Source organism: Ovis canadensis, chromosome 2 (assembly GCF_042477335.2).
Source record: "Ovis canadensis isolate MfBH-ARS-UI-01 breed Bighorn chromosome 2, ARS-UI_OviCan_v2, whole genome shotgun sequence".
In the NCBI taxonomy this organism is placed as follows: Eukaryota; Metazoa; Chordata; class Mammalia; order Artiodactyla; family Bovidae; genus Ovis; species Ovis canadensis.
The window spans coordinates 248728910-248744875 of NC_091246.1; the positions used below are offsets into that span (position 1 = coordinate 248728910).

The window sequence follows — 15966 nt, forward strand, 5'->3', positions numbered from 1 at the left end:
GAAGCTCGGGGCCTGCACCAAACTGCCCTGGTTTGACTTCTGCCTCTGCCACTGAGCTATGTGATCTTAGACCAGCCACTTAACCGCTCTATGCCTCAGTTTTCTCATCTGTAAATTGGGAATAACAGCTATCTCATGAAGGACAGAATGAGTTAACACATGTAAAGTGTTTAAAGGGGCTTCCCTGGTGGCTCAGAGGTTAAAGCGTCTGCCTGCAATGCGGGAGACCTGAGTTCGATCCCTGGGTTGGGAAGATCACCTGGAGAAGGAAATGGCCACCCACTCCAGTATTCTTGCCTGGAGAATTCCATGGACGGAGGAGCCTGGTGGGCTATAGTCCAGAGGGTTGCAAAGAATCAGACATGACTGAGCGACTTCACTTAAAGTGTTTGAAAGGTTAAGACAAGTAAAGCCCTCCCCAGAATTAGTATATGCCAGGCCCATTTGATGGACAGGAGTTTGAGCAAGCTCCAGAAGTTGGTGATAGTTGGGGAAGCCTGGCTTGCTACAGTCCGTGGGGTCGCAGAGTCGGATACGACTGAGCGGCCGAACTGAACCAAACTGAGGCCCGTTCACCAGCCAATTCATGTAACCCTCATCACAGTGAAACATTATCCCCACTTTATGGCTGAGAAAACTGAGGCCACACTCAACTCATAAGTGATGATGAGGATTTGATCCCAGATCTGTTTGTTTCAGAGTCTGTCTCGGAAAGACCTTTGCACACCCTCAGGTATGAGTAGCTCTTTGCTGCCAGCACTCAGGGGATTCCCTGAAAGCACACAGCGACGGCATAGCTAAAGTGCCACTAAATCCAAGAGCCCCAGAGAAGGGGCAGGGACGTGTCTTGGAGTCTGAATGTGCCTCCGTGTGTTTGGTGTTGGAGGCGTAGTGCGTGTGTGTGGGGTGGGTATGTGGCATGTGTGAGGTGGTATGGATGTGTGGTATGTGTAGTTGATATAGTGTGCGTAGGTATGTGGTGTATGTGCTATATAACGTGTGCTGTGCTTGCTCAGTCGCTCAGTCGTGTCTTCCTCTGCAACCCCATGGACTGTAGCCCGCCAGGCTCCTCTGTCCATGGAATTTTCCAGACAAGAATTTTGGAATGGTTTTCCATACCTTTCTGCAGGGGATCTTCCTGACCCAGGGATCCAACCCATCTCCTGCATTGCAGGCAGATTCTTTACCAGCTGAGCCACAAGGGAAGCCCCCCCCCCCCCGACCCCAGCTTTAGGATAAAAATGGGAAACCTGGCTCAGGTGAACAAGCATTAACTTTTTGCTTAGTTTAAAATATCTTTTTTGGCCACTAACAACATATACCGAGGGTTACACATGCAACTTGGCTTAACAGTATCCTCTTTCCTTGTGAGGTGGCGCTGCAACTTAAATGGGAACCCAGCCTGCGTTTCCGTCTGTCTCTCACTCTGTGGCTCTGGGGTCCCTTTGCCTCTGTGTGTGAGTGTATCATAAGAATGCTATCATCAGAGTGTCTTACAGGCGGTTGCAGAGACATTGGGAAACCAGCCCTGGAAAACCAACAGCAAGGTGTAGACGTGAGTGTGAGCCAAGCCTGGCAAGTTCCCAGAAGCCAGAGGCTGGGACAGAGCTGGGTGCCTGAACTAGGACAAAGGCTCCAGAAGTCTCAGCAAAGTAACCAGCCAACTCTGGCCCCATCCAAGGACTATTCGCTAGAACAGGGCAAGAGAATCAGGTGATCAACAGGCCCAAGAAGAGGCTGACCAGGCCAAGGACAGCAAGCCAGGACCACACCAGGCCTCCCCAGGGACTGCCAGTGCCAGCCACCGAAGGGCCCCTGCCAGCAACCCAGGGAACAGAGGTCCAGGGGGCCTTCTTCTTGGGGTCAGCTTCTACTCTAGGCAGGAAATTTCTATAAGAAATAGAGGATCGGGGCTTCCCTGGTGGCTCAGTGGTAAAGAACCCACCTGCAATGCAGAAGCCATGGGTTTGATCCCTAATCCGGGAAGCTCCCTCAGGCTGAGGAGCAGCTAAGCCTGCGGGCCACAACTATTGAGCCTGTGCCCTAGGGCCCAGGAACCGCAACTACTGAATCCTGTGTGCGCCCTAGAGCCCATGGCCTGCAGCAAGAGAAGCCACTGCAATGAGAAGCCCAGGCACCACAATGGGAGAGTAGCCCTCACTCACCACAACTGGAGAAAAGCCTTCGTGACAACGAAGACCTACCACAGCCAAAATAAAATAATGAAATACAGGATCATTTTTGCTCCAATAAGAAAAATAACAGCTTGGACTGCAAATAAAGCTGAGTGCTGAGGAATTGATACTTTTGAACTGTGGTGTTGGAGAAGACTCTTGAGAGTCTCTTGGACTGCAAGGAGATCCAACCAGTTCATTCTGAAGATCAGTCCTTGGAGGGACTGATATTGAAGCTGAAACTCCATTACTTTGGCCATCTGATGCAAAGAACTGACTCACTGGAAAAGACCCTGATGCTGGGAAAGATTGAGGACAGGAGAAGGGGATGACAGAAGATGAGATGGTTGGATGGCATCACCGACTTGATGGACATGAGGCTGAGTAAACTCTGGGAGTTTGTGACTGATAGGGAGGCCTGGCATGCTGCAGTCCCTGGGGTTGCAAAGAGTCAGACACGACTGAGCAACTGAAATGAACTGAACAGGACCATTGTTGCTCCAATAAGAAAAATAACAGCTTGGGGTTGGGCTGCCTGCTATGCTGTGGCTCAGAAGACAGGGGCTCCCATCAGAGAGAGCCTGGCGAAGTGGATCCCCATGTGTGACTGGCCATCCCTCTCTGCCTCCTGGGTCTCCCTAACTCCCTTTCTATATCTCTTTCCTGGTCCACCTGATGCCCTCATGCTTCCTTCGTCTGGCTTTTCCTCTCACATCCAGGTGGTTCAGAGAACGGGGTGGATTCTGAGATACCTGTTAGAACTGTTGAGTGGATACATTGACAGCCTGCAGGGAGAGGGGTTTTGTCTGCTCCCAGCATCAAGGCCAGTGCCTGCTGTGTCTTAAGTGCTCAACAAATATGTTTCAAATTCACCTTGTAGGTGACCTGAAGATCCAGTATCATCGCTTACTCCCCTCATTTTCAACCTTATTTTTCATATTACTGTACTGACTCCCAAGACGGGTGGGTCATGGTGGAGAGGTCTGACAGAATGTGGTCCACTGGAGAAGGGAATGGCAAACCACTTCAGTATTCTTGCCTTGAGAACCCCATGAACAGTATGAAAAGGCAAAATGATAGGATGCTGAAAGAGGAACTCCCCAGGTCAGTAGGTGCCCAACATGATACTGGAGATCAGGGGAGAAATAACTCTAGAAAGAATGAAGGGATGGAGCCAAAGCAAAAACAATACCCAGCTGTGGATGTGACTGGTGATAGAAGCAAGGTCCGATGCTGTAAAGAGCAATATTGCATAGGAACCTGGAATGTCAGGCCCATGAATCAAGGCAAATTGGAAGTGGTCAAACAAGAGATGGCAAGAGTGAACGTCCACATTCTAGGAATCAGCGAACTAAAATGGACTGGAATGGGTGAATTTAACTCAGATGACCATTATATCTACTACTGCGGGCAGGAAACCCTCAGAAGAAATGGAGTAGCCATCATGGTCAACAAAAGAGTGCAAAATGTAGTACTTGGATGCAATCTCAAAAATGACAGAATGATCTCTGTTCATTTCCAGGGCAAACCATTCAGTATCACAGTAATCCAAGTCTATGCCCCAACTAGTAACGCTGAAGAAGCTGAAGTTGAACGGTTCTATGAAGACCAGCAAGACCTTTTAGAACTAACAACCCAAAAATATGTCCTTTTCATTACAGGGGATTGGAATGCAAAAGTAGGAAGTCAAGAAACATCTGGAGTAACAGGCAAATTTGGCCTTGGAATGCGGAATGAAGCAGGGCAAAGACTAATAGAGTTTTGCCAAGAAAATGCACTGGTCATAGCAAACACCCTCTTCCAACAACACAAGAGAAGACTCTACACATGGACATCACCAGATGGTCAACACTGAAATCAGATTGATTATATTCTGTGCCAAAGATGGAGAAGCTCTATACAGTCAACAAAAACAAGACCAGGAGCTGACTGTGGCTCAGATCATGAACTCCTTATTGCCAAATTCAGACTCAAATTGAAGAAAGTAGGGAAAACCGCTAGACCATTCAGGTATGACCTAAATCAAATCCCTTATGATTATACACTGGAAGTGAGAAATAAATTTAAGGGCCTAGATCTGATAGATAGAGTGCCTGATGAACAATGGAATGAGGTTCGTGACATTGTACAGGAGACAGGGATCAAGACCAACCCCATGGAAAAGAAATGCAAAAAAGCAAAATGGCTGTCTGGGGAGGCCTTACAAATAGCTGTGAAAAGACGAGAGGCAAAAGGCAAAGGAGAAAAGGAAATATATAAGCATCTGAATGCAGAGTTCCAAAGAATAGCAAGAAGAGATAAGAAAGTCTTCTTCAGAGATCAATGCAAAGAAATCGAGGAAGACAACAGAATGGGAAAGACTAGAGATCTCTTCAAGAAAATTAGAGATACCAAGGGAACATTTCACGCAAAGATGGGCTCAAAGGACAGAAATGGTCTGGACCTAACAGAAGATATTAAGATATTAAGAAGAGGTGGCAAGAATACACAGAAGAACTGTACAAAAAACATCTTCACGACCCAGATAATCACGATGGTGTGATCACTCATCTAGAGCCAGACATCCTGGAATGTGAAGTCAAGTGGGCCTTAGAAAGCATCACTATGAACAAAGCTAGTGGGGGTGATGGAATTCCAGTGGAGCTATTTCAAATCCTGAAAGATGATGCTGTGAAAGTGCTGCACTCAATATGCCAGCAAATTTGGAAAACTCAGCAGTGGCCACAGGACTGGAAAAGGTCAGTTTTCATTCCAATCCCAAAGAAAGGCAATGCCAAAGAATGCTCAAACTACCACACAATTGCACTCATCTCACATGCTAGTAAAGTAATGCTCAAAATTCTCCAAGCCAGGCTTCAGCAATATGTGAACTGTGAACTTCCTGATGTTCAAGCTGGTTTTAGAAAAGGCAGAGGAACCAGAGATCAAATTGCCAACATCCGCTGGACCATGGAAAAAGCAAGAGAGTTGCAGAAAAACATCTATTTCTGCTTTATTGACTATGCCAAAGCCTTTGACTGTGTGGATCACAATAAACTGTGGAAAATTCTTCAAGAAATGGGCATACCAGACCACCTGACCTGCCTCTTGAGAAACCTGTATGCAGGTCTGGAAGCAACAGTTAGAACTGGACATGGAACAACAGACTGGTTCCAAATAGGAAAAGGAGTACGTCAAGGCTGTATATTGTCACTCTGCTTATTTAACTTCTATACAGAGTACATCATGAGAAATGCTGGACTGGAAGAAACACAAGGTGGAACCAAGATTTCCGGGAGAAACATCAATAACCTCAGATATGCAGATGACACCACCCTTATGGCAGAAAGTGAAGAGGAACTAAAAAGCCTCTTGATGAAAGTGAAAGAGGAGAGCGAAAAAGTTGGCTTAAAGCTCAACATTCAGAAAACGAAGATCATAGCATCCAGTCTCATCACTTCATGGGAAATAGATGGGGAAACAGTGGAAACAGTGTCAGACTTTATTTTTGGGGGCTCCAAAATCACTGCAGATGGTGACTGCAGCCATGAAGTTAAAAGACGCCTACTCCTTGGAAGAAAAGTTATGACCAACCTAGACAGCATCTTGAAAAGCAGAGACATTACTTTGCCGGCTAAGGTCAGTCTGGTCAAGGCTATCATTTTTCCTGTGGTCATGTATGGATGTGAGAGTTGGACTGTGAAGAAGGCTGAGTGCCGAAGAATTGATGCTTTTGAACTGTGGTGTTGGAGAAGACTCTTGAGAGTCCCTTGGACTGCAAGGAGATCCAACCAGTCCATTCTGAAGGAGATCAACCCTGGGATTTCTTTGGAAGGAATGATGCTAAAGCTGAAACTCCAGTACTTTGGCCACCTCATGTGAAGAGTTGACTCATGGAAAAGACCCTGATGCTGGGAGGGACTGGGGGCAGGAGGAGAAGGGGACGACAGAAGATGAGATGGCTGGATGGCATCACTGACTCGATGGATGTGAGCCTGAGTGAAGTCCGGGAGTTGGTGATGGACAGGGAGGCCTGGTGTGCTGCGATTCATGGGCTCACAAAGAGTTGGACACAACTGAGCGACTGAACTGAACTGAACTGTACTGACTCCATGTGTCTTTGATGTGCTTCCTAAATAAGGCAGGCAAAGATAAGTAAATGGATTGGTGAGTGGGTAGACTTTTTTTTTCCTGTTCTCTCTCTCTCTTTTAATTGAAGTTTTGTTGATTTCCTGTTCTGTTTCTTAGCTGGAACAGTCTGACCCTGGCCTGGTCTGCCACATTCCTCACCTTGAACCCACCCCAAATACCCTTCCCCAAACATGTTAGTCTTGTCCTCTGATCTCCCACATCTATTATTTTCTTCCTCTGGAATGTGCCATGCCCCTTGGGAAGTTGTGCTTATCTTTCAAGTCTGGTGAAGGTGTCAATTTCTTTAATGAGCCTCCCTGCCCCCAGGCAGTTAGCCACTAGTCAGGCTTTCCCTGCACTTTGCAGGCCTTTGCTTTAGTTCCAAAGACCCTAATGCTGGGAAAGATTGAGGGCAGGAGGAGAAGGGGATGACAGAGGATGACATGGTTGGATGGCATCACCGACTCAATGGACGAGTCTGAGCCAACTCTAGAAGTAGTGAAGGACAGGGAAGCCTGGTGTGCTGCAGTCCATGGGGTCACAGAGTCAGACACCACTGAGCAACTGAACAACAACACTCTCTTGCAATCTTGGGTGAATGCTTGGCTCTTTGACTAGATATCATTACCTGGAGACAGGAACCAAATCTTATCTTAGTCCACAGGGCTTAGGGGCGGTGGTGGACTGTCTGTGCCTCCCAGCTCCAGAGAGACGATTGTGTGTAGCTGTTCCCAACTCTGCGTTCAGTTACCTCACATTCGTAGCTTGAAAGGCTGTGGTGGGATTGTTTACACCATGGAAATTGGTAGATGCTACAAATCAGCCACCTGCTGTGGCCAAAGCCAGTTCACCAGCATGTCAGTGCTATGAAAGGCATTCAAGAGATTCATATCCAATACACTTTGAAAGAACAAATATATTATGCTCTGGAAATCCCCCAACATTAAAGTCAGCTGCTTTTTGCTGATATAGCCTGAGGTTGACTTGTGGGCTTTCCCAGTGGCTCAGCAGGAAAGAATCCACCTGCAGGCAGGAGCTGCAGGAACTGTGGGTTCGATCCCTGGGCTGGAAAGAGCCTCTGGAGAAGGAAATGGCAACCCATTCCAGTTTTCTTACCTGGGAAATCCTAGGGACAGAAGAGCCTGGCAGGCTACGATCTGCGGGGTTGCAAAGAGTCAGATACAACTGAGCATGATGACTTGTTTTGTATATACCCCTGCCATTGGTTAGGACCTAGTCCTTGCATTTGACACAGTAGGAGTTAAGCATTCGTGTACACAGGATAACTTGGGGGCAGTAGTAAAAATGCATATTCCTGGGCCTGCCCTAGAGTTTTGGATTCATAGGAATCTGCATTTTATCAGGAAACACAATTGGTTATAATGCAGAAATCAGCACACAAAAATTGTTTGACCTCTGTGCCAACTCTGTTCTCCACGGTTTAAGGGGTCAGGCTAAATGGTAGTAATTAAAATGTTTAGCCAGTGCCAAATCCTCCTTTTTTTTTTTTTTTTTAAATTTGGTAAATGCCACAAGGTGTGTAGGATCTCAGCTTCCCGAGGAATGAACCTTGTCCACAGCAGTGAAAGCACCAAGTCCTAACCAGTGGACCACCAAGGAACTCCCCAGATTCTCTTTTAACATTAGGTTCTGGGAATTCCCTGGCAGTCCAGTGGTTAGCACTCCACACTTCCACTTCAGGGAGCATGGGTTCCATCCCTGGGCAGGAAACTAAGATTCTACATGCTATGTGCTGAAGCCAAAAAAAAGAAATTGGCTTCAGCCATCTTCCTCCCCCTAAACCAAGGCTAACTAGAGCTCTCTCCAGCTTGAGTGTCTCCCTCTCTTCTGGAAGAAGGTCAAGGCAAGTCAGATGTCTAGGGAGATAGACAAAACAAAAGGGGAAGGCCTGAATAATGCAGAGACTGGGTGTCTACAGGGAGCTGACAAGAGATGGGAGGCTCTATTCTATAGGAACGTTATAGAAAAAGATGTTCCATGATGCAATCACAGTTGAGCAGTCAGTGGTGTGAACCTCAGGAGCCTCAGGTCCTGCTTGGGTGGGGTAGCCGCAGTAAGTTATAGAGAGTTGAGGCCAAGGTTCCCACCAGGCAGATTGGCCTGGCTGAACAGTGATCACAGCTCAGACAGGCTTTCAGTCAAGTCCAGCCTGGAAGGACAAGGGGAACATCACAGATCACAGGGTCAGTGGTCAAATAAGCTTAAGCAGGAAGGTTCAGGCAGGTTCCTGAGGTCCTTGGCTGGCGCTGTGAGCGCCAGAGCTGAGGAAATGTACGAGATCGTTGACTCTGGGCGGACGCTGTCTGTCTTGTGTTCTCCCATACTTGCCCTACTGTACTTGGCCTGGTCAGAGCCCGGGGTTTGACCTGCCACCCAGAGGCAGAATGGGGACTCCTCTGGTAAAGCCTTGCCCCAGCCAGGACAGGGCCAGGCTTCCCTCCAGTCCAGAATGTCCCCTTCCCTCTGTTCAAGCTCCATGAAACCCAGGTGTGGGGTAGGGCTCCTGGGGGCTCCCTAGCCCTGAAGGGCACACTCCTTTTTCTCCAGGAAATGGCCAGTGATGAGCTGAGGGAACTGAGGAACGCCATGACCCAAGAGGCCATCCGTGAGCACCAGATGGCCAAGACAGGCGGCACCACCACCGACCTCTTCCAGTGCAGCAAATGCAAAAAGAAGAACTGCACCTATAACCAGGTATGGCGTGGGGTCGGGGGACCAGAAAGAGCTGAGGGACAAGCCAGCAGGGAGAAGGGGCTGTAACGCTAGGCTGCGGAGAGGGGCACGTCTTGGTTCACCAGCATGATACATCTGTGGCTTCTAGAAAAGATGCAGAGAGAAGCACTCAGAGAGAAGCACCCAGATCTATGTGAGGTGCGACCAGATCTGTCCTGCAGCCAGCATAAGAAGGACCAGACCTACAGGGGGCACAGAACTTCTGCAGAGTCACAGATGGTTGGAAGAGAACTTGGCAATAAAAACTCTGCTTCCTCACTTCACACACAGGGAGACTGAGGTCCAGAGGGGACAGGCTTTGTCTAAAGCGGCAAAGAGGGTTAGTGGCAGAGAGAATAATAAGCCCAGATCCAGACCTTTCTGCTTCCAGTCCAGCCAACTTGGTGGTAAAGCCTAAGGGCCTGAGCCCTGAGCCCTGAGGGTGAAGACCACTGCCCTGGCCTGGCCTCCTGTTTCTGGGTTACACATGCCCTTGAGGCACCAATATTCTTGGATTTGGATTAGTGCTCTGTTATTCTAGAACTCTATTCATTCCCCCATCTGCTTGTCAAGCAAGCCCCTGGGGACATGTGGCTGCAGCAGAAATACAGTAGTCAGCCCTGCCTTCCAGGAGTCCCTTGGAGAATTCCCATGCCGGAATCCAAAGATGTGTGTGCAGGTTCCTGCTCTCTGCAGAGTTCTCTCTCCTGGGGTGTCATTGCTCTGCAGTGACAAGGCCGTGTTGTGCTGTGTCCTCCTGGCCCGCAGCTGGGCATGCTCATTAGCCAGGGACTCCCTCCCACCCCACAGACACCAGCTGACACCATTCACAGCTAAGAGTCTGCAAAGCCACAACTTGCTACATGTCATAGCCGTCCAGGGTGGGCTGCAGAAAATCAGAACAGCAGTTGTTAAATCCAGAAATGCCCGGGATTTGCTGGGGCAGACCTGGTTTCTGCACCTGGAGGGTCTAGTTAAAAGGATAAGAGACCAGAAAACAACACTGAATATCCCCCATGACCTTCAAATCCTCTTTCCTCTCCGGGCTTCCGTTCTTCCACCTGTAAAATGAAGAAGAAATGGAATGATCCCTAAGCGTGCTTCCAGCTCCGTTCTGATCCGAGAGGTACATCCAATAGGATGTGTTCATTTTTCCTGTAGGAGATGAGTCTTGAAGCAAGAGAAGAGAGATCAGTCAGTTCAGAACGATCAACAAGAAGAGTGCAGAGGTCAGGCTGAGCCAGTGAGATACTTGAAGGGAGCCGACAGGCCTGCGAGGAGAGAGGAAAATATATGCACACCCAGTGGAATGCTCAGTGATGAGGGCACTGCCAAAGTGGTGTGGGAATAACGGTGCCCACCTCTGCGATTTGACCTACTTCTATAGTGGGAGCCATGGCAGGTCCAAGAGCAGGGGGGTGATGTCACGAGTGGTCCCGCTCTCTTTTCTCTCAGGTGCAGACACGCAGCGCTGATGAGCCCATGACTACCTTTGTCTTATGCAACGAGTGTGGCAATCGCTGGAAGGTCTGTATGTCTGTATCTTTCTTCCTCCCCTGTCATCCTCAGGAGCTGCCCCACTTAAGAAGTAGTAGGCCCACAGCCCCAAATGGGGGCTGGCGGGGGGCGGTTTTGCCAGCCTGCACAGAGCAGGTCTGCAGAGCTGGAGATAGTGGTGCATTGTTGGGAAGGCAAGGCCAGAGGACACGTGTGTGCGTGTTTTCGTTTTGGAAAGCACCCAGCCAGGGTGGGGACAGTAGCCGGCATTTTATCACAGGATGGGCAAGTCTGTCATTTGAACACAGATGGAATCAGCCTCCTGAGATCCCAGGGGTTGCAGGGAGCGGGGGGGTGGGAAGGAAAAACAATAGCCCTCTGCACTTGGACCACACCTCTCTGCAAAGTGCTTCCACAGATGCTATTTCCTTTGAGCCCAGTCACAGCCAGGGAGGTGGGGACGACTGAGCCCTGTCAAACGGGCACTGCTCTCAAATGCACCCAGGTCATCCTCCCCTCCTAAGGCAGCTCTGGAAAAGCCTTACATTACCCCAGGCTGTAACCCAGGCAGCCCCAGCACCCACAAAAGCGGCAGTTTTGTTTCAGGCATGGGAGCCAAGCAAAGGCTGCTCCTGGAGTGCTCTTTCCCACCTCATCTTCTGAACCACCGAGTGTGGTCACATGATTAACGTCCCCTTCCAGTGCCATCTGATTTGCATGCGTGCTGTGTGAGGTCTGGGTCACCGAGCAGCCAGTAGGTTGTAAGGTACTTAGCAAGGACTGAGCATGAGGCTGGGAGTCAGGAGCCCTGGTTTCCGTCTCCACTCTGCCCTACTCGCTGTGTGACCCTGAGCATGTCACCCACCTCCCTGAGCTAAAGGGTGATGCTAACACCTTTCTCCCGGGCTGATTATGAAGACTATCACATACACACACATGCTTTGCAGCAACTACGAGAAATGTTTCTTCATAATATTACTCTCACTTTGAGATGAGGAAATTAGCTATTGAAATGGTTAACGAGCATAAAGTCTCAGGGTTTGGAGCACGGAAAGACAGTGCTCCAAATTCCTGATCGATTGACCTTTCTATGACTTTATGAAGGGCCTTGATGGCCCTGGGGCCTCATAAGAACTGCCATGTTTTTTTAGGGTAAAAGTCAGATGATTATGTATTTTCTTCTTTCATTCACCTGTTGAGCACTTAAGAGGTGAAGCCAGGATAATGGCCTACTGGTTTCAAGCACGGGCTTGGGTATCAGGCTCAAATCCTAGCTTTATCACTCACAAAGTGACTTTGCCAAGTGCCCTGAACTCTCTAGGCCTGGATTTCCTCATCCATAAAATAAGGGTAGGAATATAGCCCACAGAGCTATTTTGAGGATTAGAGAAGGTAATACATGTAAAAAATTAACAGGGCCTCTGACAGCTTAAATGGTATCTTTGTCAAATTAGGGAAAGGTGTTCTTCCTCCAGATAGATGTAGCCTTGCACTTGGGTCCAGAACTTGGGAAACAGCAGGGATGGAGTTTCAGCCCAAACCTGCTCCTGTGGGGAGGCTCTCTTGTGAACAACCTGTACAACCACACAAAAAAGTCCTGAGCATATATGTGCCTGCTACATAGAAACCACCATTCTTATTATTCAGTTGTTACCTGTTAGTATTATGGGAACTTGCGAGTCATTTAACCTGTCTGAACTGCTTCTTTCCCTGTGAAAATGCAAGTATTATAATGGTGCTTATCTCACAGGGTAACTATGAGGAGGAAATGAGTTAATATATGTTAATACTGGTTAGCCCAGAGTAACTGCTCAATAAATAGGAGCTTTTGTGAGTGTTACTGTTGGGAAAAAGACATTATACATGCTCCAAACCCAGCTCCTCCTCCCTGATTCCCAGAGAGAAACTGGAATTTGGAAGTTGGAGAGGCAGGTCCCACTAGAGGTGGCAGCTACGTGGCTTCGGACAAAATTTCGAAGTAGTGTCCGCTGCCCTGTGGGATGCCTACTGTCTAACCAAGCTATGAGTAATAATCATGGTGATGTTTCTGACCATAAATTGAGAGCCCACCACATGTCCGGCATCAAATTTCCATTCATTGCTTGATTATCTTTTTCTTCACGGATCGGCACTATGGTCCCATTTTACAGATGAGTGATCTGTTCAGGGTTGCACCACTAATAGTGACAGGGCGGGGATCTGGACTGGTCTGTGTGGCTCCAGGCTTCCCAGGTGGCTCAGAGGTAAAGAATCTGCCTGCCAACGCAGGAGACGCAGGTTCGATCCCTGGGCTGGGAAGATCCCCTGGAGGAGGAAACGGCAACCCACTCCAGTGTTGCCTGAAAAATCCCATGGACTGAGGAGCCTGGCGGGCTATAGTCTACGGGGTCACAGAGTTAGACACTGAGTGAATGAACACAATCCTGCGTGGCTCCAGACCCCACCTCCCCTTTCACATCCCCTCCACGTGCCTTTACCCTCTTTGAGTGGTGCAAAGAAAGTTCTAAAACGCTGTTGCCTTCTTGGTTTTGTAGTTCTGCTGACAGAACCACCAACCGGGATTTCAGTGAACAAGGTGAGGAAGAACAGAGAGAAACCACCAAGCCCTTCGTAAACTGGAGAAAAATAAAAATTAAAATGAAGAGAGATGCTGAACTCTGAATGGGGCATTAGGGACCAGAGGGAGAATTCTTTTGCAAATTAATAATCATTTATCAATAGGGATGGGCTTCCCAGGTGACTCAGTAGGTAAAGAATCCCCCTTTTGATTCAGGAGTTGCAGGAGACGCGGGTTCGATCCCTGGGTTGGGAAGATCTGCTGGAGGAGGAAATGGCAACCCACTCCAGTATTGTTGCCTGGAAAATTCCGCAGACAGAGGAGCCTGGTGGGCTTCAGTCAATGGGGTCACAAAGGGTTGGACACAGCTGAGCAGAGTACAGCAGGAGCACATTGATGGGCACCGGCTAATGGGGGAGGCTAACTGGGGTGTGATTCTAAGCCCATGTGGACAGACCTCTTGCGGAAACTCAAGACTTCAGAGCCCCAGAGCTAAGGTGCAGTATTTGACAGTAGCTGGCAGACCTTTGCTTTGAGTCCCTTCCCTCACATCTGAACCTCTCAGCCTTTTCTGAGTTGAAAAATACCAGACTGACTCAGATCTTACCCACTCCACTGTGAGTCACACGTGCGGAACAGTTGGCACACGGCATCACATTTGGCTAAGGCAGACATGACTTCCACACGGTGTAGGAAGATCTCTTCCCCCCCCTCATCTCTTCTCAAATGCTCTGGTCTTCCCTGTTCCTAGCTGATCTGGGGGCAGGGCTCTGAGGACTCCAGACCTGGTCCCTCTAGGCAGGCCATACATCATCTTGAGCTCAGGGTTTCTGAGTGAAGAAGCAGTGCCTGAGTTTGGCGGCCCCTGGGAGATCCTGAGCCTTGGAATACATCCAGGCCCAGGCAATGCGTTCCTCACCGCTCTGTTGTGGTCTGAGCTACAGAGGAAGTCTGCAGGGCACAAGGCCCCTGTTGTGCTTCTCCCACGATGAAGCTGGCTTGCTTTTTAAGCCAATAGGAAACTTGAGGCAAAGCTGGAAGCTTCTGAAAAAGCCCTGGGAGCAGGTCTGTGCATCTGTCCTGAGTCTCAGTCTCTCACTGTCCCTGGCCTTCCAGCGGCCCTGGGCTGAGCCTCCTGGACACTTGTTTCCTGAAATAGCTAACTCGTAAGAGCTTGTGAAGCAAAAAGAGGCTTCCCGGGTGGCTCAGTGGTAAAGAATCCACCTGCCAATGCAGGATACACAGCTTCGATCCCTGGGTCAGGAAGATCCCCTGGAGAAGGAAACGGCAGTCCACTCCAGTATTCTTGCCTGGGAAATCCCACTGTCAGAGGAGCTTGGCAGGCTATAGTCCCTGGGGTCGCAAAAAGTAGGACACCACTTAACGACTGAGCATGCAGAAGCTTGGGAACTCCTGGGAGCCTGGGCAAGTCCCTTAACCTCTGAGTCATTTGCTTACTCGTTAAAAATGGGAGTGGGCCTAGTGCCTGCTTCATAGCATGTCCATCTGCCTTGGGGCTCACTCTCAGGGCAGCTTTTTTGGGGTAACTTCAGCTCACGTTTCTTATGTGCCCTGGCATCATCCACTCTGGAATTTATTATCACTTTCCTCTTTCTATCCAACCGCCTCTTCCTATAGATGAAGCCTGTAAATAAACTGTGTACAGCCACCATCTCCAGCTTTTTAGTCAGATGTGGGATGGGTCCTTTGGGAAGATGGAAAATTCACTCACAGAAGATACAATACCCAAAGCTCATAAATATCAGATCCAAGACTGAAACTCTGGTCTTCTGCTTCCTGTCATTGTGCTCGAGGCTATGAGAGATGCAGGGCCAAACACAGTGCTCTGCCCCTACCTTCCAGGAACCCTCAGCCTGGCAGGGAAAGAAACCCACAGACACAGACTCCACACCAGATGGGATGATGGCATGTGATACATGCCTGAGGTATGGATATTACCTGCAGGAAGGCAGAGCAATGTTGCTTAAGATACCCAGGTACTTCTTCAACTGTAATAAGGGTGGGAATCCCCTGAGGATCATGCTAAAATACAGATATTTTGATTCAGTGGGTCTGGGGTGGATCCTGAGATTTTTTTCATTTCCAATAAGCTCCCAGGTGATTCCACCAACCACACTTTGAGTAGTCATGGTTGAGATATCTAGACTTTTCTCTGCAATATCTTAAGCCTCCCTCCAAATGTCTAGAAATCAAAAGCAGAGGGCTTCCCTCGTGGCTCAGTGGTAAAGAACCTCCCCGCCAATGCAGGAGACATGGGTTCGATCCCTTAGGTTTGATCCCTGATTTGGGAAGATTCCACATGCCATGGGGCAACTAAGCCTGTGCGCCACAACTATGGAGCCCACGTGCCCAGCTACTGAAGCCCAGGAGCCCTAGAGCTGGGGCCCTGCACCAAGAGAAGCCACCAGAAGGAGACCCCGCACACTGCAACTGGAGAGGAGCCCCGCTCTCCAAAAGTAAAGCCAGAGCAGCAAGGAAGACCCAGCACAGCCAAAATAAATAAATAAAAGCCCACGCACCACAACAAAGAGTAGCCCCCACTCACCACAACTAGAGAAAGACTGAGCACAGTAACAAAGACTCAGTGCAGCCAAAAGTAAAAACACATAAATTGTTTTAATACATAATTTTTAAAAAATAGCAGGCAAGGGAATACTCAGTGGATGATGGAAGTATGTCAAAAGGACACAGAAATCACCTGGTCAAAGCTCCCATTGGGAAAATAAGGACTCAGTAGATCACCCCTCCCCAAAATGGATTAAACAACAACAAAAAATGCAGACCAAAATATCAACCACTATTGACATAATAATGTCAATAAACGTTACTCTGGGGCTATTTAAAGATGGCAGCCTGGGCGATCTTCAGCACTGA

At 48.7% G+C, this 15966-nt stretch overlaps 1 protein-coding gene across 1 annotated transcript in view; it reads left to right on the forward strand.

Moving 5' to 3' along the window:
- TCEA3 (transcription elongation factor A3) overlaps positions 1–13160 on the forward strand; it is a 46947-nt gene extending 33787 nt beyond the window's left edge. The window contains exons 9-11 of the mRNA XM_069579062.1: positions 8853–8999; positions 10473–10544; positions 13049–13160. Of these exons, the coding sequence (XP_069435163.1) occupies positions 8853–8999; positions 10473–10544; positions 13049–13057 (228 nt within the window). The 3' untranslated portion in view covers positions 13058–13160. The remainder of the gene's footprint in view (positions 1–8852; positions 9000–10472; positions 10545–13048) is intronic.
- Positions 13161–15966: the final 2806 nt, after the last annotated feature.